Source organism: Salvelinus fontinalis, chromosome 26, assembly GCF_029448725.1.
Source record: "Salvelinus fontinalis isolate EN_2023a chromosome 26, ASM2944872v1, whole genome shotgun sequence".
NCBI lineage: Eukaryota > Metazoa > Chordata > Actinopteri > Salmoniformes > Salmonidae > Salvelinus > Salvelinus fontinalis.
Genome location: NC_074690.1, coordinates 38,201,699 through 38,222,558, shown reverse-complemented (window position 1 = coordinate 38,222,558; position 20,860 = coordinate 38,201,699). Strand labels below are relative to the sequence as shown.

General features: G+C 42.6%; 1 protein-coding gene and 1 non-coding gene across 3 annotated transcripts; one reads left to right on the top strand and one right to left on the bottom strand.

Moving 5' to 3' along the window:
• Nucleotides 1-12,203: 12,203 nt before the first annotated feature.
• On the bottom strand, nucleotides 12,204-12,315 carry trnal-caa (transfer RNA leucine (anticodon CAA)). Its single transcript has 2 exons — nucleotides 12,278-12,315; nucleotides 12,204-12,249 (listed from the first exon to the last, which is right to left on the bottom strand). It is a non-coding gene; the product is annotated as a tRNA-Leu (tRNA).
• Nucleotides 12,316-12,652: 337 nt separating this feature from the next.
• zgc:153935 (uncharacterized protein LOC777611 homolog) lies at nucleotides 12,653-16,442 on the top strand. Of its 2 annotated transcripts, none has more exons than XM_055883813.1 (6): nucleotides 12,653-13,020; nucleotides 14,437-14,571; nucleotides 14,708-14,830; nucleotides 14,911-15,060; nucleotides 15,130-15,309; nucleotides 15,455-16,442. In XM_055883813.1, exons 1-6 carry the CDS (start codon nucleotides 12,817-12,819, stop codon nucleotides 15,599-15,601), a joined length of 939 nt encoding a protein of 312 aa, XP_055739788.1. In that variant the 5' UTR covers nucleotides 12,653-12,816; the 3' UTR covers nucleotides 15,602-16,442. The 2 variants fall into 2 exon arrangements, with proteins under 2 accessions (XP_055739788.1, XP_055739789.1); XM_055883814.1 differs by having other exon boundaries at nucleotides 12,654-13,020; nucleotides 15,157-15,309.
• The last annotated feature ends 4,418 nt before the right edge of the window (nucleotides 16,443-20,860 follow it).

The window sequence follows — 20,860 nt, the reverse complement described above, 5'->3', positions numbered from 1 at the left end:
CTAGGGTCAGTGTCTACGCCAACTTCATCCTATTCCTGTGGGCTCATCACAACAGTGACCCCAGTCCTAACCACCCAGTTTGACGTTGAAACTTCAACCCAAAAAGAACCCCCTCTCTCACCTTGTGATCAGAAATCAGCTTTCAGCGCCTCGCTTGAGAGAGAAAAGAGAATTCATTAAACTCACTACCCACCCTGGGCTAAAGAATAGACAGAGGGAGGGTGGAGGGAGGAGAGGGGAGGGGGGGGGGGGAGGGAGGTTTTCTAAAGCAGAGGCCCTTGAAGTGAATTGAAGAGAGGGTTTAGAAGAGCCCTGTCGAAGGAACCAGAACAGAGAGAACACTCCAATGAGAAATGAAGGGATAAAGGAACACTAGGCCAGCAAAAGAGAAGAAAAGTGAGAGGTATTAGAGAGGGTCGGTTTAACCCTGCTGGTCCTGTGTTTCAGCTCAACACACACTCACTCACACACACACAAACACGCACGCACGCACACGCACACACATACACACGAAAACTGGACTTTCTCTCTGTAATCCCTGTTCCTAATCCGGTCCATTTAGTTCTGTTATTGTCCTGAGGTTTTTAATAATCCAGGTTTAATCTGGATAGATGAGTGGCCACTAAAGCGGTTTATCAAATTTAACCCAAATAGCCGTTTAGGACTGATTAACAGATTATTAAATGATTATCCAATTATCATAATTATAAAGAATGAGAGTACCTGACCGTCAAAATGTTGTTCGGAATCATGGGTTTAGACAATAGGACAAAGCCACGATGACACATACACTGAGTGAGTGTTTAAAACATTAAGAACACCTGCTCTTTCCATGACATAGACTGACCAGGTGAATCCAGGTGAAAGCTATGATCCCTTATTGATGTCACTTGTTAAAACCACTTCAATCAGTGTAGATGAAGGGGAGGAGACGGGTTAAAGAAGGATTTTTAAGACATGGATTGTGTACAGTGTGTGTGCCATTCAGAGGGTGAATGGGCAAGACAAAAGATTGAAGTGCCTTTGAACAGGGTTTGGTAGTAGGTGCGAGGCGCGCCGGTTTGTGTCAAGAACTGCAACGCTGCTGTGTGTTTCACTCTCAACAGTTTCCTGTGTGTATCAAGAATGGTTTACCACCCAAAGGACATCCAGCCAATTTGACACAACTGTGGGAAGCATTGGGGACACAGTTTGACACAACATGGGCAAGCATCCCTGTGGAACGCTTTCAACACCTTGTAGAGTCCATGCTCCAACGAATTGAGGCTGTTCTGAGGGCAACGGCGGGGTGGGGGGGGGGGGGTGCAACTCAATATTAGGAAGGTGTTCCTAACGTTTGGTATACTCAGTGTACAGAAGAAGCATGCACAGACACATACACACACTTTCCTGCACTCAAACCCTTTTACTGTACTGAATGTCAATGTCCATCTCCACCACTCTGTACTGTCAGAGAGAAAGGAAGGCGGACAAAGATAGAGGGAGAGAGAGAGAGAGAGAGAAAGAGAGAAGGGTAGAGAGGTGCCCTTGAGAGAGGGGGCCGGGACAGAGGTGTTCTGCTGGATCTAATGTGACATGTGGGTTAAGGTCTCTGAGTGCACACCAGTGGAGGCTGCTGAGGGGAGGACGGCTCATAATAATGGCTGGAATGGAGTGTAATGGCTGGAATGGAGTAAATGGAATGGTATCAACCACATCCTTGTTTGATGCCATTCCATTCACTCCATTCCGAACATTGTTACGTGCTACCTGTCACAGACCTGCTGTTTTCAACTCTCTAGAGACAGCAGGAGCGGTAGAGATGCTCTTAATGATCGGCTATGAAAAGCCAACTGACATTTACTCCTGAGGTGCTGACCTGTTGCACCCTCTACAACCACTGTGATTATTATTTGACCATGCTGGTCATTTATGAACATTTGAACATCTTGGCCATGTTCTGTTATAATCTCCACCCGGCAGAGCCAGAAGAGGACTGGCCACCCCTCATAGCCTGGTTCCTCTCTAGGTTTCTTCCTAGGTTTTGGCCTTTCTAGGGAGTTTTTCCTAGCCACAGTGCTTCTACACCTGCATTGCTTGCTGTTTGGGGTTTTAGGCTGGGTTTCTGTACAGCACTTTGAGATATCAGCTGATATAAGGGCTATATAAATACATTTGATTTGATTTGTTATTACATTATTATCTGTACACACAGACTGGCTGAGATGGATGCAGGTCTGATGTAGCAGAGGAGCAGAGAAACACTCATCACTGAGATCAAAGGAGAATAGAGAGAACAGAGAGAGGAAGAGAGACCCACTCACTGAGGCTCCTTGTAAACATGCTGGCTAGCAGATTGGCATTGTCTCTGCTTCTCTAATCCCCCGAACTAGGACCCTGTAACATCCATGGGACCGTATGTGTTTGTGTGTGTGTATTCTGGCCTGGGCATGGGTCTGGGCATGTAGAGGGTCACCTGGGGCTCCTACACCAATCAACTGGCAGAGCTACAGAGAGCGAGAGAGAGGGCCCGGGGGAGGGGGGGTTAGAAACAGAGGGATTTAGAGAAAGACAGAGCTAGAGAATCCACATGAAATACATGTACGGACACCAGGGAAAGAACAATATGTTGAAACCAATAGTTAAAACCAGGGCTGGGTAGGTTACTTTCTAAATGTAATCCGTTACAGTTACTAGTTACCTGTCCAAAATTTTAATCAGTAACTTTTGGATTACCCAAACTCAGTAACGTAATCTGATTACATTCCGTTACTTTTAGATTACTTTCCCCTAAAGAGGCATTAGAAGAAGACAAAAATGCATGTTACCAATTGAACAACATCTATTGCAGAATAAATCAATGTTAAAGTTTACATAGTTGGCCATATATGGATGTTACATTTTACTTTATGGGTTGGTTATGTGGGCTTCTTCTAACCTATTGCTTTTGAACTACATATAATAATACAATTACATGATATCTTTACATTAAAAAACAAAGTCTATCAGAATTCCAGTCATTCCAATAAATATTAAACCCCTTGATCTTCAAGAATAGGACTTGGAAATATGGTAGTATAGATTAGCCAAATTGTTTTACCTGAGCATGACCCCAAAACTACCGACTTATTAGCCAGCCCTACTCTGTTGTTTAGGATTTTGTTGTCATGGAGGACTGATTGGGTTCTGATTTGAAAAATAAATGCTGCGCTCATGAAATGGTATGCTTTGAGCACTACTGAAAAGTGCTATTTACATGTGAAAAATGAATGCCGTATGCTGCATTTTCTATCGGTCGATTGTTTAATCCACAGATGAAACAATAACAGAATGGCCGCCCAGCCTCTGTTTTGGTAAAAAGCTGAGGGATGGGCCTGGAGAAATGTACCACTCTCAGATTAATAGACAGAGCTATGGATGCAAGGACTGAACATCCATGATATCAACATGTATTGTTTTAACCATGTTATGAGGCTATACAGCTTTTGCTGACATGTACAATGTTTAACAAACATTGGAGAAAAACAAGTTTATATTCTGGGTTCTCATGGAGTGTGACAGTTGAACTAAGCTCATGAAGCATTTATATGTTAAATTCATCAAGAATCAATGGGTATACAGTGCCAGTCATAAGTTTGGACAACACCTACTCATTCCAGGGTTTTTCTTTATTTTTACTATTTTCTACGTTGTAGAATAATAGTGAAGACATCAACACTATGTAATATCACATATGTAATCATGTAGTAAACAAAAAAGTGTTAAACAAATATATTTTAGATTATTCAAAGTAGCCACCCTTTTTCTTTATGACAGCTTTAGGCATTCTCTCAACCAGCTTCATGAGGAATGCTTTTCCAACCATCTTGAAGGAGTTCCCACAAATGCTGAGCACTTCTTGGCTGCTTTTCCTTCACTCTGAGGTCCAACTCATCCCAAACCATCTCAATTGGGTTGTGGAGACCAGGTCATCTGATGTATCACTCCATCACTCTCCTTCTAGGTCAAATAGCCCTTATACAGCCTGGAGGTGGGTTTTGGGTCATTGTCCTGTTGAAAAACAAATGATAGTCCCACTAAGCACAATACAGATGGGATGGCATATCGCTGGGGCTTTAAAAGTGGGGCTTTAATTCATGCTGATAAAAAAATATATATTTAAAAAATGGATGTAGCAACTACAGATTGTCACTTTAAGTCTAAAAGTGTGCGAGTTTGAGCACGTGTCCATTAGGTCTATGTTTTATCAGCATGAATTAAAGCCCCACTTTTATTCCATAAACTGGGATCCGCACTGTGCAGCTGTTGGAAGAGCACATTTTTCACTGCCTGTCCACTGGTTTCAAAAACAATGATTTATAGGCAGCTTAAACTTGTTGAATTCAACCATTATTGACTTCAAATACACATTTAGATTTGTGAACAGCCATCCACAACAACCACAATCCGTAAAGCGCAAATAACTAAATGAGAGAGCAGCAGTGTGATTCACATCAATGCACTATGTAAATATCATTAATAAGTGATATACGTATCACCATAGTCTATACCACTGCTGTCATCTTTACCTCCAAGCGTTTATTCAAGTTGGATAATCTTTGGATGCCGACAGCAAGTCGCACCTTTGGAAGACGTAGCTTGGACTGTAGCCTACAAAAGCCTATTCCTGCTCTTTTCCTGCAATCCATCAAACACATTTGGTGTGTCGTCATAGTGGTTACTGACTTGTGGTCTCGTTCAGGTGGAACAAACTTAAACTTGCCCCTTTTTTCAATGCTGATTTGAATGTCATTGAGAAAACAGAGAAGTGTCAAAGATTTTTTTCCTCAAACATCCTTTCTGAATTTAAAAGTAATCCTCGAAGTAATCTTCTAGTTTTTCAGAAGTATCTGTAATCTGATTACAATGTTTTTGCTGGTAACGTAACGGATTACAGTTACCGTTTTTTCGTAATCCTTTACATGCAACGGATTACATGCAATCCGTTACTCCACAACCATGGTTAAAACAATGAAATAATCCTTTCCCAACCCTGCCATGAAGTTTCCCTCTTGTTATCGCCATCTAGTGTTTATCCAATGAGCTGCTCCCCCTGTAGTATGTCACCTGTATCATCACTGGGAGAAGCAGGCTTAATCACAAAAAATGTATGTCACGATCGTGTGGCGGATTAACGGACCAAAATGCAGCAGTTGGAAAATAAGCCATCTTCTTTTATTTTTAACACGAAGATGAACACGACACAAAAACACTTTAACAAAACAACAAAACAACAAAACGACCGTGAAGCTACAAACGTTGTGCACATACAAACAGGCTACAAACGTTCTTACATAGACAATTACCCACAACCAATGAGAGCCTATGGCTACCCTAAATAAGGCTCCCAATCAGAGACAACCGAAATCAGCTGTCTCTAATTGGGAACTCATTCAGGTAACCATAGACTCTCCTAGATAACTAACCAACATAGACAACGCTAGACATATACACTCAACACAAAACCATCTACTACACCCCATAACCCCTTTACCAAATAAACACCCAAAACCAACAAAACATAAACATTCCCCATGTCACACCCTGACCTAACTAAAATAATAAAGAAAACAAAGAATAATAAGGCCAGGGCGTGACAATGTATTGATTTATATTTATTTCATGAAAATATTATTTATCAAAATTCTATGGAAATGCACCGGGGAAGAACATCATATCAGACAGAAAAACTCTCTCTATATATATATATATATATATATATATATATATATATATATAAATACAGTGCATTAGGAAAATATTCAGACCCCTTGACTTTTTCCACATTTTGTTACGTTATAGCCATACTCTAAAACGGATTCAATTGTTTTTTCCCCTCACCAATCTACACACAATACCCCATAATGACGAAACAAAAACAGGTTTTTAGAAATGTCAGCTAATTTATCCAACAACAAAAAAACTGAAATATCATATTTACATAAGTATTCAGACCCTTTACTCAATACTTTGTTGAAGCGCCTTTGGCAGCGATTACAGCCTTGTGTCTTCTTGGGTATGACGCTACAAACTTGGCACACCTGTATTTGGGAAGTTTCTCCCATTCTTCTCTGCAGATCCTCTCAAGCTCTGTCAGGTTTAATGGGGAGTGTCGCTCCACAGCTATTTTCAGGTCTGTCCAGAGATGTTCGATCGGGTTCAAGTCCGGGCTCTGGCTGGGCCATTCAAGGACATTCAGAGACTTGTCCCGATGCCAGTCCTGTGTTGTCTTGACTGTATGCTTAGGGTCGTTGTCCTGTTGGAAGGTGAACCTTCACCCCAGTCTGAGGTCCTGAGAGCTCTGGAGCAGATTTTTATCAAGGATCTCTCTGTACTTTGCTCCGGTCATCTTTTCCTCAATCCTGACTAGTCTCCCAGTCCCTGCCACTGAAAAACATCCCCACAGCACGATCCTGCCGCCACCATTGCTTCCCTGGAGGGATGGTGCCAGGTTTCCTCCAGACATGACGCTTGGCATTCAGGACAAAGAGTTCAATCTTGGTTTCATCAGACCAGAGAATCTTGTTTCTCATGGTGTGAGTCCTTTAGGTACCTTTTTGCAAACTCCAAGCGGGCAGTCATGTGCCTTTTACTGAGTAGTGGCTTCCGTCTGGCCACTCTACCATAAAGGCCTGATTGGTGGTGTGCTGCAGAGATGGTTGTCCTTCTGGAAGGTTCTCCCATCTCCACAGAGGAATTCTGGAGCTCTGTCAGAGTGACCATCTGGTTCTTGGTCACCTCCCTGACCAAGACCCTTCCCCCCCGATTGCTCACAGTTTGGCCGGCTGGCCAGATCTATGAAGTGTTGGTGGTTCCAAACGTCTTCCATTTAATAATGATGAAGGCCATTGTGTTCTTGGGGATCTTAAATGCTGCAGGCATTTTTTGGTACCCTTCCCCAGATCTGTTTCTTGACACAATCCTATTTTTTTTAAAAAGTATTTAACCTTTAACTGTATGACATGATGGAGGCCACTGTCAACTGTGGGACCTTATATAGACAGGTGTGTGCCTTTCCAAATCATGTACAATCAATTGAATTTACCACAGGTGTCCTCCAATCAAGTTGTAGAAACATCTCAAGGATAATCAATGGAAACAGGATGTACTTGAGCTCAATTTCGAGTCTCATAGCAAAGGGTCTGGATACTTATGTAAATACGGTATTTCTGTTTTTTATTTTTAATAAATTAGCAAAAATGTCTAAAAACATTTTTTCACTTTGTCATTATGGGGTATTGTGTGTAGATTGATGAGGGAAAAATACTATTTTATACATTTTAGAAGAAGGCTGTAACGTAACTGTCACGCCCGTAGAGACCGTAGAGAGCTTTTTATGTCTCAATTTTGGTTTGGTCAGGGTGTGATTTGGGTGGGCATTCTATGTTCCTTTTTCTATGATTTGTATTTCTTGGTGTTTGGCCGGGTGTGGTTCTCAATCAGAGGCAGCTGTCTATCGTTGTCTCTGATTGAGAACCATACTTAGGTAGCCTTTTTCCCACCTGTATTTGTGGGTAGTTGTCCATGTATAGTTGCCTGTGAGCACCACGTTGGCTTCACGGTTTCGTTTTGATGTTTATTGTTTTGTTGGCGACATCTTATAATAAAGAAGTATGTACGCTCACCACGCTGCACCTTGGTCTACTGTTTCCACCTTAGACGATCGTGACAGTAACAAAATGTGGAAAAAGTCAAGGGGTCTGAATAATTTCCAAATGCACTGTATATCTCTCTCTCACACACACACCACAGTTCCAAATGTCAGAATCTTTGGTCGGCCACTAAAAGATTCCTCTCGCCAAATGTCTCACCTTCAGTTCAAAACGGGTTCTCACCTCACGGGTCACTGACTACCCTCTCTCTCTCTCAGTGTGTGTGTGTGTGTGTGTGTGCTCGCGTGTTTGTTTGTATGCTTGTGTGTGTGTGATGCTTCTCAGCGTGCAGACAGAGTGTGTGATGATTGAATCACAGGTCAGTATTAAACCTCCAGGCATCACATGTGAGTAATGTAACATGTTTCCCACTGTGACTCTCTGTGTGGGGAGAAAACTACATTAATGACCTGTTTGTTTTATATGAACTCACACACAGGAGAGGTAACACACACACACGCGCGTGCGCACGCATGCATGCCTGTCTGGTTGAGTCTCCATCACTCACTGCTTTAGGGTGGTGAAATGCAATAACAGTCATAGAAGCATACATACACACACACACACACACACTCACCCACACAAAATATGCGGTGTGAAATTGGGTCAGCAGTGGAGAGTGGGCTTAATGCCGAGCACATACGCTCCCTGAAATACATCTGCATATTCATGTGGGTGGCTATCAAAGTACACACACACATATGCAGATACACGTGTGGGAACACAGACACTCACAGACAATTACACAATCGCACACAACCTCATAATCACATGTTTGAGTTACTGTCAGGAGCAGAGTGTTTACCTTTCATGGATCTGATTGTTTTTCTAAAACACTGGATGCCTTCAGACGTGTGTGTGTGTGTGTGCCTATGTACTGTATGTGTCACCATATCCTTCGTGGGAGTGATGATAACTGTATTGACAACTGTTTGCTATTGTTCCTGTAGACACTGGGGCATATGCTGTTTGCTCTCTGTAAGAACTATTCGGACCCTAAGTCTTCTCAGTCCCACACACATGCTCAAGTCATAAAACAACATTTTACTCATTCTAATTCTACATATGAAAGAACGAAGAATTGAATCGCACTACACCGGCTCTGACGCTCGTCGGACGTGGCAGTGCTTGAAAAATATTACGGACTACAAAGACTCCCAGATGAGCTAAATGCCTTTTATGCTCGCTTTGAGGCAAGCAACACTGAAGCATGCATGAGAGCACCAGCTGTTCCGGACGACTGTGTGATCACGCTCTCTGTAGCCGATGTGAGCAAGACCTTTAAACAGGTCAACATTCCCAAAGCCGTGGGGCCAAACGGATTACCAGGATGTATACTCAAAGCATGCGTGGACCAACTGGGAAGTGTCTTCACTGACATTTTCAACCTCTCCCTGACCGAGTCTGTAATACCTACATGTTTCAAGCAGACCACCATAGTCCCTGTGCCCAAGAAAGTGAAGGTAACCTGCCTAAATGATTACCGCCCTGTAGCACTCACGTCAGTAGTCTTGAAGTGCTTTGAAAGGCTGGTCATGGCTCACATCAACACCATCATGCCGGAAACCCTAGACCCACTCCAATTCGCATACAGCCCCAGCAGATCTACAGATGATGCAATCTCAATCGCACTCCACACTGCCTTTTCCCACCTGGACAAAAGGAATACCTATGTGAGAATGCATTGACTACTGCTCAGCATTCAACACCATAGTGCCCACAAAGCTCATCACTAAGATAAGGACCCTGGGACTAAACACCTCCCTATGCAACTTGAACCTGTACTTCCTGATGGGCCGCCCCCAGGTTGTAAGGGTAGGCAACAACACAACTGCCACGCTGATCCTCAACACTGGGGCCCCTCAGGGGTGCATGCTTAGTCCACTTCTGTACTCCCTGTTCACCCACGACTGCATTGCCAAGCACGACTCCAACACCATCATTAAGTTTGCTGACGACACAACAGACACAACAGCCTGATCACCGACAACAATGAGACCGCCTATATGGAGGAGGTGTAGTGCCAGGAAGTGTAGTGCCAGGACAACACAAAGGAGCTTTATACTGGACTATAGGAAGACGAGGGCCGAACAGGCCCCCATTAACATCGACGGGACTGAAGTGGACGGGTAGAGGGTTTCAAGTTCCTTGGTGTCCACATTACCAACGAAATATCATGGTCCAAACCCACCCAGACAGTTGTGAAGAGGGTAGGACAACACCTTTTCCCCTACAGGAGACTGAAAAGATTTGGCATGGGTACCTAGATTTTCAAAAAGTTCTACAGCTGCACCATCGAGAGCATCCTGACTGGTTTGCTCACCGCCTGGTATGGCAACTGCTCGGTATCTGGCCGTAAGGCGCTACAGAGGGTAGGGCATATGGCCCAGTACATCACTGGGGCCAAGCTTCATGACATCCAAGACTTATATACGAGGCGGTGTCAGAGGAAGACTACAGTCACCCAAGTCGTAGACTGTTTGCTCTGCTACCGCACGGTAAGCGGTACCGGAGCGCCAAGTCTGGGACCAAAAGGCTCCTTAACAGCTTCTACCCCCAAGCCATAAGACTGCTGAACAATGAATCCACCCGGACTATTTACATTGAGCCCCCTCCCCCCTTTGTCTTTACACTGCTGCTACTTACTGTTTATTATCCATGCATAGTCACTTTACAAAACTTTACCTCAACTAACCTGTACCCCCTCACATTGACTCGGTACCAGTAGCCCCTGTATATAGCCTCGTTATTGTTATGTATTTTCTTAAATCTATTTCTTGAACTGCATTGTTGGTTAACGGCTTGTAAGTAAGCATTTCACGGTAAGGTACCTGTTGTATTCAGGCGCATGTGACAAATGAGATTTGATTTGAAATTGATTCCAGTGTCTTTCTTCCCTCTCTGTCTTTGTCCATCTCCCTTTCACTTATCTCTCCTTCTTTTCAATCTCCAGGTGACAGTCTTTGAAGAATAATATACCTATCCCTAGAATGACTATTTAATAAAACTAACAACAAGAAACTCAGTAAGTCCTTAGAAAGTGAAACACCAACGTTTCAGTAAAACCACAAAGTAAAGACAATGACATATCATTAAACCATCCTATCCAGAGGTAGCAGACTGAAAAACAGGCTTCCCTGAGGATAAACGTGTCGAACCATGTAGTTGGCGTTTCTGACTTTCTCTCCGACAAATGAACAACCATTTTCTCTGACGAAGCGTTTTTCTGCTTATTTGCAGAAAGTGGGTGGAAACTGTATTTTGTGCAAACGTGAGAAACAGTGAGAGGGTAACAAAGGAAACAGAGCCAGTGAGCAGATTGTTATGAAGCCCCATGGGGGGTAAGGGAGGGCAGACTTTTGAAGAGAGAGACAGTGGGTTGAGCCGAGTGGAGAGAGAAAATATGTGTGTGTGTGTGTGTGTGGGTGTGCGTGTGCGTGTGTATGTAAAAGCATGCAGGCTTGTGTGCGTGTATCCTTGTGTGTGCTTGTGTATGTGCTTCATGTGTGTGTGTGTGTGTGTGTGTGTGTGTGTGTGTGTGCGCGGACTTGCCTGTTTGTGTGCGTGATCGCCTGTGTGTGTGTGTGTGTGTGTGTGTGTGTGTGTGTGTAGGGGGTTCAGGGGCTCTCACAGTGAGACCTGGGCGTATGATTTATTTCAGAATACTAATGTCTCTTTGATCTCCCTCTGCTTAAAACAACCCCCTGCTGGGATCACACGCACATCATTGTTGTGTCCCTCTCAATTCACCAAGCAGGCCCCATTTATGCACTTACACTTGCAGGGAAGTATGGACGCAAGCGCATGCACACACACACATACACACACTCCAGGGTGTCTAATCTACTTTAACTTTAATCAAATCCGTAGAGATCCAATTACAAAGATAGAGGGATATTTGTTTTTCGGTGAGCATCCTAAAAGACTAATTAAATGTTCATGTAAAGATGACATTATTTGATACAACACAAAATGTATTTTCATTTTCATAATTGCTCTTTGTTGTATAAATCTGTTTGAAGTTGGGTCCTATAACTCTAAGTAAGTGATTCACTGTATCAGAGAATTCCACTGGTCCTTAAATTAGGTGTGTGGGTTGTTTTCTGTCCTCTAACTACAGAAACAAAATATGCACGTTTTACTGTTGCAGGGCCACACGTTTCTTATAATGCACATCTTGGTATATATTTCTAACACACACACAACCACACCTTGGTTATGTGGATACCCTGTAAATAAATCTCTAGGAAGGTGACCAGTAAATCTTCTCCTTTCAGCCAGCAGTAAAACTCGTCCATGCAGGGCTGCCTCTGGCGTTTGGTATGATGATGGCGCCACCTCATGGACGAAAACACACACACTCTTTTCCTTCTATTTGAAACGTCGCTGATCTGTCTCGATCACTCGGAAATAGCCTAGATTAGCGCATTTAAAACTAGGCAATGGTAAAATGTAAAACTTTCATGTGTTTTCTTTTCACCACTTGAGGGAATCCACTGACTCTTTCATTACGATTTTGTTAGGGAAAAATATTGTCAGAAGCGGGATTCGAACCCGCGCCTCCATTCGGAGACCAGAATACTCCTTTACCCAGGAAGGATTTTCACCTTGAGTCTGGCGCCTTAGACCGCTCGGCCATCCTGACAACTGTTCTTTCTAAAGTTTCTTATAGCTTTTATTATTCTGTGACCTAAAGTCTGACATATAGGTGAGTACTGCTATGTAGGTAAGTTACATGTTGGATTTATGTAGGCAAGGCAGTTAGGGTACTGATAATGTATGGCCTAAACCTATAGTTATAGATACATCTTTAGATCTTCTAATGAATCATTTCAATTATTTTACCTGTATTGTCGTTATCACGTTAATAAATCATATTTAGGCTATACAAACAGTTTCGCTGTTTCAGGACAGACCGACGGCAGCTGGAAAAGTCTAGCTAGTTTACTACAATCCCCATACTGCACTGACAGAAAATGGGCGGTGTTCGATTCAAGACAAACGCGGAAACTTGACATCACGGATGATACGCACTTTTGTTTGTTGACCTTTTCTTATGTCGTGTTCCAGAGATATAGTCGGCATACTCTTCAGTTTGTTTTAAGATTTAGCTGTTCTTTATGTTGGTGTTTGTTTTAATTTTTACATGGTACACGAAGAGTTGAGCGCTCGTCTGAACGATGGCGGGTATAAGAACTGGCTGAAAGCGGGGTACTGCCTCCTCAAACTGCGGGAGGGGTTGCACCCTTTCACCGATACTGAGATGAGATCCTTCCACGGAAATCTAGTCACTGGGAACCCAGGTCTGCGGCGGCCGTGTCGGAGCGGGTGCAGATCCAAAGGGAATCAGGTGAGAGTCAAAAGTTGCCTGCTAGTATAATGTCAGTTGAGTTTAACCCCTCCCCAAATAACCTGAATCATTTTAAGAGGAAAATGATTATGGGCTAGGTAGATCATGTGTCAATTTACTCCAGTAGTAGCCTGGACTTTAGGAGTGTATTTATTAGTTCGAACAGTTGCAAAGCGGAAAACATATTGAGGTAGGTCCCTTCCGTTTCATTCCGTTTGCATCCGTAAGAAACGTTTTGTAAAAGAATCGGCGTAATGGTTACGCCCCTGGCTCTCGCGTACTCTTTTCTGATATAATGGTGTTCGCACTAATTTAATGTGCATGCTGTCACCAACCGTACTGTTAATGAACTGAGGAAAAAAATGTAAAACCATTGCGCAAAGGAATAATAAAAACAATATCATACAAAATATTAAACCGTCATAGTCCAATTCACACCACTACACAGGCTCAGGAGCATGGGAGGGGGGATCATCTTCAGTCAGTATTCAATGCAATGTTTCAGTTGTTAATTCCTGAATACCCCAAACTTTGCAGCTGCAGATACAATTATGCCCGGCTTCTCGGACTTTTTTTTCGTTTGGGAAGTACAATTAATCACTTGTGCAATAAATGCCACAATCGACCTTCACTATCAATGTGTCTGTGTCCTTCAACTCATGAATAGCATTCTGAATCTTAACTGGCTGCTGGGCATCCACTGCCATAGCTTCCTCAGCACCACTCACTCCTTCAACAATTTCCTGCGCCTCCATGTAGGAGACCTTCTGTTCAGCCCGGATCCGTGCTCCTTCAAACTCCTTCACCCTAGCAGGGCACTCCAGGAATTCGGCAAGGTGATTGTCCACCACAATTGCAACACCATAGATCATCACCAATATATTGCTCCTGTTGACACACACTTGATACATGACCATACCTTTTGCAATTTTGACACTGCAAGGGTTTATTCACAAACCCTCTCACTGTGTCCCAGCTTCCCATGAATAGGCAGATACTGTTCTTCAAACATCAGTAACACCGATAGTATCCTCCTCCTTTCCATCTTCTACACGTTTAGACGACGTGCTCTACCACTCCTGGAATCTGCTTCGACCATCTCTAGCACTTCCAAGACACTTTCCCACCCCTATTATCCGGCTCTTGTGTTGAGTCAGATTTTCTACTATATTGACAAGATAGTCGAGTGACTGCTCTAACAATGGAAGTCGTTGACCCAAAGGCGGGAAGGCAGCCGGTCTTATCAGTCTGCTTATCGTGGAAAGATTTAGATGGGAGTAAACCCCTCTCGCTTCGCCTCGTCGTCTCTGGTCGAGTGAACAAAACGAGATTTGGATTTGTGGTCACGAGAGACTACTCCAGTAGACACCTGTCATGATGAAGTTTGAATGATTCTTTCTCGTATGTGTTCCACAGCTGTACTCTGTGTGTGTGGTGTGCACAGAGTGGAGGACCGTGATCCTGAGGCACCACACAAACCCCAGGGGGATGGTGAACTGGGGGAATTGCAGACCCCCACTCTGGAACCAGGACCACTGGGAACTGGCCAAGGTAGTGTGTCGGTGTGCAAACTAAAATATTACTGACTTATTGGGTCTGTTATTGAAATTGTACTCAGTTTACTTTCATCTGATATATTAGACTACTTCTCTCCCCCTCTCCTTCTTTCTTCCTTTGTCTCCCTCAGGCCTACATGCCGCGGGGTCAAGCTGGGGTTAAGGGGGCGGAGCTGTGTGACGTGTCCGCACTGCTCAACCTCCTCAACTTCTGCTCCCACTTCAACTACGTAGACCAGCACTGTGTCAGAGAGGTAACACAAACGCACACAGTATAAACACACATGTCACCTGTGTTTGTGTGTGTTATGATTGTGTATGCGTCTCGTCTTAGGTTATCAGGTGTAGGAACGAGCTGATGCACTCCTGTGAGATGCGAGTGTGTGACCAGTGGATGAGGCACTACCAGGTCAGCATACAGCAGCTCCTACAGCAATTCACACACCTACCAGAAGTGGCAGCAGCCGGACAACAGATACTAGAGGTGTGTGTGTGTGTGTGTGTTATCAGCTCTCTGATCTGTGTGTTGTATCACCTCTGATCTATGGAGCAGAAATGCTGTGTGTGTGTTTCTGTCCAGATGCTGGCTGTTGATTTGTCGGTGTTAGTTCCTGGTGTGGACCGAGTGGACGGTTCCGTGTCGGAGGGGTTGGAGCCTGAGTCTATCAGCCAATGGGAAACAGACTTGCTGAGAGAGAGGCTGCAGGAGCTGCTTACTGACACAGACACACAGGTACTTCTAACCACAATTCTAACCATTATCAGGTGTTCAAACAATTCACTACAGTAGGGCTGGGCTATATGGCCAAAATGTCATATCACAGTATTTAATGGTTTGAGTAATAAATGTCTGACTGACTGCCTGCTGTATTCTGTAGGACACTGAGGAGTTGCTGAGACTGAGGGATTTCCTCCTGGCCAACAGAGACTTGAGTGACCAGTTCTCCTCTGAACTCCAGACCATCACATCAATGGAGACACAGATGAGAAGGGGGGGAGGGAATGAAGTGGAGACACCTGAGTAACCAGTTAACCTACTAACTCATCAGAGAAGAGGGGAGCAAAGGTGAGGACTGAACCAGAAGAGATAGATGACTCAAGTGCCCAAAAGCCAGCTTTAGCATGGTCAGCGCCATTGAGGACTTTCACAATTTTTAAGTAGTCAACTGGGTGGGACTTCCTATAGGTTAAGGAAGGATCACATGATTCCATTTGTGTCATCAGGAGAGATCAGCTAATGCATTATACTAGTGAGCAAACATTCCATAACTGCAGGTGGCATTAAATCAGCAACCTTGGCCTTGTACCTGTTTAAACAATTCACTACAGTAGGGCTGGGCTATATGGCCAAAATATCATATCACTGTATTTAATGGTTTGAGTAATAAATGTTCTGAATTTGTTTTGAGTAGTGTGTGACCCTAGGGTGGCAACACATATACATTCTAATTGATTTCAATGGGTCTTTCTCTGTTCTGATTGTTTTATACTGTTAAATTCAACTTCAAGACAAAATAATTTTCATAAATGTTCTGCACTCATTTGAGATCATTTCCACACTGCCACGTAGCTCTGCACGATATTGGCAAAAAATGTAGGCTTTAAAAATATTTTTACCAAATGTTGTAATTTGACTTGCGATTTAGATCAGAACACTTGGGTGAACTGATGGAATCATGGAAATATAATTATCATAATTCTATAGTTAGAATACAAGAGTGGACACTTTGAATACAGTGTTTGACATGAAAATGCCAGGGAGGAGTTATTGTGACAGGGTAGCAACCAGTGTTGGTCAGCGTTTCCTACGGGATCCTATAATCTTTGGCTACATTAAATGTTTTCTTCATGTAGCGAACAAATTCATGCTTTGCCTATTCCTCTTTTGATTTAGAAGATACTGTTGCACAAACAACATGCTGATTTAGGCTTACACCATCACTGGTATCAGGCTGTATAGCCAGCTACATTTGCTCTGACTCAGTACATTTATTGGCTAGCTGGCTGACTAGCGATTAGCATTAGCGGCTAACACGACTTGCTAAGAAAAGACACTAGCTGCTTACAGATGTAAGAAACACAAACTAATAGTGTAATTATAGAATGCTTGTGGATTTATGTTAAGAAGTAAAGTGGAATGTGAACTTCATAAACTGGACAGGGGGGCAGCTGCTGCACTCGATGCTGGGATAACTTTATAGGAAATTAACACAGCGATAGCACAATTTACAAACAGCAAGGCCCCTGGGCCCGATATGTCATAGAATTCTATAATAAGTACTGCGCCAGTCTAGCTCCACTTATGTTGCGAATGTTTAAACGATCCAAAGAAAATGCCAAACTACCGCAAACACTGTATGAGGCTACAATAGCACTGATCTTGATAAAAGATAGAGATTCCATGGAGATGTCGTCTTATCGCCCCGTGTCGTTACTCCCCATAGAAAACAAGGTGTTGACAAAGATATTGGCAAACCGATTGAAAACATATATTTCTGACATCATACCCCCTGACCAGACAGGTTTTATCCCGGGCTGACATATACTACAATTTGAGACGCCTTTTCAGCGTAATGTATCATGATCAGAAAGTTGAGGCAGTGGTAATAGCTCTTGACGCAGAGAAGGCATTTGATCAGATTGAGTGGAAGTATATGATGTCGGTTCTGGAGCATTTCAGGTTTGGAAAGGAGTTTATTCATTGGATAAGAATTATTTATGCACACCCAATGGTGTCCGTGGTAACCAATCAGGAAATGTCGCAGTCATTCCGCCTGTTCAAGGGCTGCCGACAGGGGTGCCCTATTTCGCCTGCTCTCTTCGCTATAGCCATGGAACCCCTTGCTACTCGCATTCGGGCATGTGCCGATATAGCTTCTGTTAAAATAAAAGACACGCAGCACAACATTTCCCTATATGCAGACGATGTTCTTTTGTTTTTGTCCAAGCCTAAAACTTCTATTCCACCCTTACTTAACTTGATAAATACATTCGGCTCCTTCTCTGGATACAAGATAAACTGGCAAAAAAGCGAATTGATGCCGATATCACGGTCTGTGGATATGCAACTTCTGCAATCTACCCCATTTAGAACTGTGAGGGACAAGTTCACAAGCCTTGGCATTGTAGTGACAAGAGACCTTGATCAGCTACTGAAAGCGAATTGGGACATGAAAATTTATCAGCTTAAACAAAATATAGATTTTTGGGAAACTCTGCCTATCTCCTTGGTTGGTCGTATAAACGCTATTCAAATGGTTGTCCTACCCAGGTTTCTTTACCTCTTCCAATTTCATACCACAAAGCTATTTTAAAAAACTGGATTAAATAGTAATTCCATTTTTATGGGATAACAAGGCAGTCAGAATTTCAAAGAAGCATTTATGCAAGTACAATATAGAGGGGGGCTTTGGCCTTCCTCACTTTAAACTGTATTATTGGGCAACTAATCTGAACATTGTGTCTTTCTGGAGGGAAAGTTTACCTGCGATGCGACAGAATGATATGGCTTTTGATCGAGCAGGCCTCCTGTCAACGTTCCTCACTCCCTGCACTTGTTAATAGTCCATCATATGTGAAAAAAGCCACTTATGACTCTAATCCAGTCATTTGTCATACTCTTAGGATCTGGAAACAGATGAGGTATTTTCTTAACATACCCACTATACATTGACAGCCCGATTTGCCGGAAGAATGCTTTCCACCCTGCATTGGATGATATGGATTTTTCACAGTGGAGGGAGAAGGGGCTCACAACAATTGGTCATTTATACATTGATGGTCAGTTAGCTTCCTTTCAACAATTACAGGGAAAGTTCAACATGCCAGCAACACATTTTTTCAGATGCCTCCAAATCAGGAATTTCTTAAGGACACATACCCCACAGTATGGCATTAAGCCCAATAATCCTACATTAGATAGCTTGATCCTTGTCAAACCCCATTCAAAAGGGTCGGTCTCTAGACTGTATGATGTGCTATAGGCCCACATAGAGGTATCCACAGACACTGTTAAAAGGGCTTGGGTACAAGAACTTGGTTCAGAAATCTCAGATGAGGACTGGAAAGAAGCTCTCCGGAATATAAACCACAGTTCAGTGAATGCCAGACACACCCTTGTACAGTTTAAGGTGATTCACAGGTTACACTACTCAATAGTGAAACTGCATAAAATATTCCCGGACACCTCACCACTGTGTGAGAGATGCAAGAAGGATGAGGGGATGTTGACCCACTTATTTTGGTTACATGCTTACTGGGCTCTCATTTTTGATTAGATATCTAAAGCCTTCGATCGAGTTATAGCCCCAGACCCATTGATCGCTCTGTTTGGTACAGTTGATGGGAATAACCAGGAGGGGAAGGCTGTCTCTCTTTGTACTCTATTAGCCAAAAGGCTCATATTGCAATATTGGAGACTGTATCTACCTTTTGAGATGTGGTTACGGGATTTAGGGAATGTAATACATATGGAAAAGATACGATACAATACCTCCAATACAAGTCCAGTGTTTTACAAAATATGTCAGCCGATACTGGATAAATGGTCGAGTCCCGCTTCATAACTTGGTTGATGATCTGCTGCTACTCTGTGCTGTACTCCACTCAATATTTATTTTGGGCTTAACTACACTGCTTGTAATGACTATATGCTGTCTTCTTATACATGTACCACCTAATAGGATTTTGTGTATGTGTGAGTTTTGTTTTGTCCTCTAAATTGGCCATCCCATTCAACGGTACATTGAATGTCAATGTTTGTATTGCTGTCTTTTTTAAATGAATTTTTTATTGGAAAATAATAAAATAAAAAAATATTTTTAAGAAGTAAAGTGGAAACAGCATCAAAGTCATTCTCGTTGTTGCATGTGCTGCATTGACCAAGTGTCTCATGGTCGAGATACAACAAATGCGCTCCTTGAGTGAAGGGGCGGGACTAGGTCTGTGTGGAAAGCGACACAGAATGACGGGAGAAAGATGACTCAATTAGCGGAGTAAACTATAAAAATTAACATTACACAAGGCGCATCATATTTAACAAGCAAAACCTTCAAATACTGTTTATAGAAGGTAAAGTAAAAACCCATACCGGTCCGTGCATCAATACTGGTATATAGTAAAATACGGTATACCGGCCAGACTACATGTGACCGTATGCACTCAGTTTGTTTGCCAACTCGTAGAAGAAGAAAATGGAGATGGCATCTGGCACTGCCCATGCTCTCATATGTCTATAATGGGACAGATACAATGATGCAATGTCTAAGTAAGGGATCATCAACTAGATTCAGACGCGGGCCTTTAAAAAAAATGCATTGAGTGGATGGTCGTGAGCCGAAACATGATTTCAAATAATATGTAGACAGCAAATTGACCACAAGAAGTCCAAACATAATATTTGATTAAAACATAATTTCAAACCTTGCTTACATTTTTATATGGTCACGTGTCTCGCTATTATGCGTGGAAATACTTGTGAACAGATTTCTTAGTTTAAAATTACTTGGAGCTGTTTTCCCAGTGTTAAAAAAAATAATTATGTCCAACAATGAAAATGCAAAAAATTCAATGGTGGGGATAAAACCAGAGATTTAAAAAAAAAATTTAACCTTCATTTAATCGAAGTCTATGGACTGTACTGACCAATTATGCCAGGAGCGGGCTCAGGGGTCATGGGTTGAGCAGTGACCTACCAAAGGGCAGGACAGTAGAACCAAGGGAACTATTCAAATCTGGTCAAAAAGTTTCTGGCTGAAAAAGTTTCAGATTTTGCTTGCGAGCATGTTTTTATCGATATGAACTTGGTTTTATTCACCGAATGTTTGAAAACAACATAAAACAAGATGTTTTATGTTTACTCTGTAAATCCAGCCACACTTTGATTGAACGGACCATAACTGTTTTTTTTATCATGGAGTGCCAGAAGGGGAAATAAGGGGGGTATTGATTGTCGCCCAAAAACAACTCTCCAACATGACCATACTTTGTTTTATTTGTTAAATACTTTATATTGAGATGTAGGTATGTCTATGTTGTAGATCACATTGAGACACTTTGTTATTGAATAGTGAACAGAACTGTAAGCGCAAGAACACGTTCTGGAAAAAAAACTTACGTAAATGCACAATCACTGAAATGTCCTACGTTTCTATCATTATTGGTTTGAATGCAATGCCGTACATCGGAATGTTTGTTTTGCTGTAGTAATAAATGGAAGCAATGTATATGGTATAAACGGGTTAAATATGTATCTTGGAGGTGAGAGAACTTTCCACAAAAGACAT

What these genes read in the sequence shown, in the direction of transcription:
- zgc:153935 (XM_055883813.1), top strand. Translation starts at nt 12,817, where the DNA reads ATGGTACACGAAGAGTTGAGCGCTCGTCTGAACGATGGCGGGTATAAG. An exon ending in GCAGATCCAAAGGGAATCAG is followed by an intron (nt 13,021 to 14,436) that starts GTGAGAGTCAAA and finishes TGTGTTCCACAG; the next exon opens with CTGTACTCTGTGTGTGTGGT. An exon ending in ACCAGCACTGTGTCAGAGAG is followed by an intron (nt 14,831 to 14,910) that starts GTAACACAAACG and finishes GTCTCGTCTTAG; the next exon opens with GTTATCAGGTGTAGGAACGA.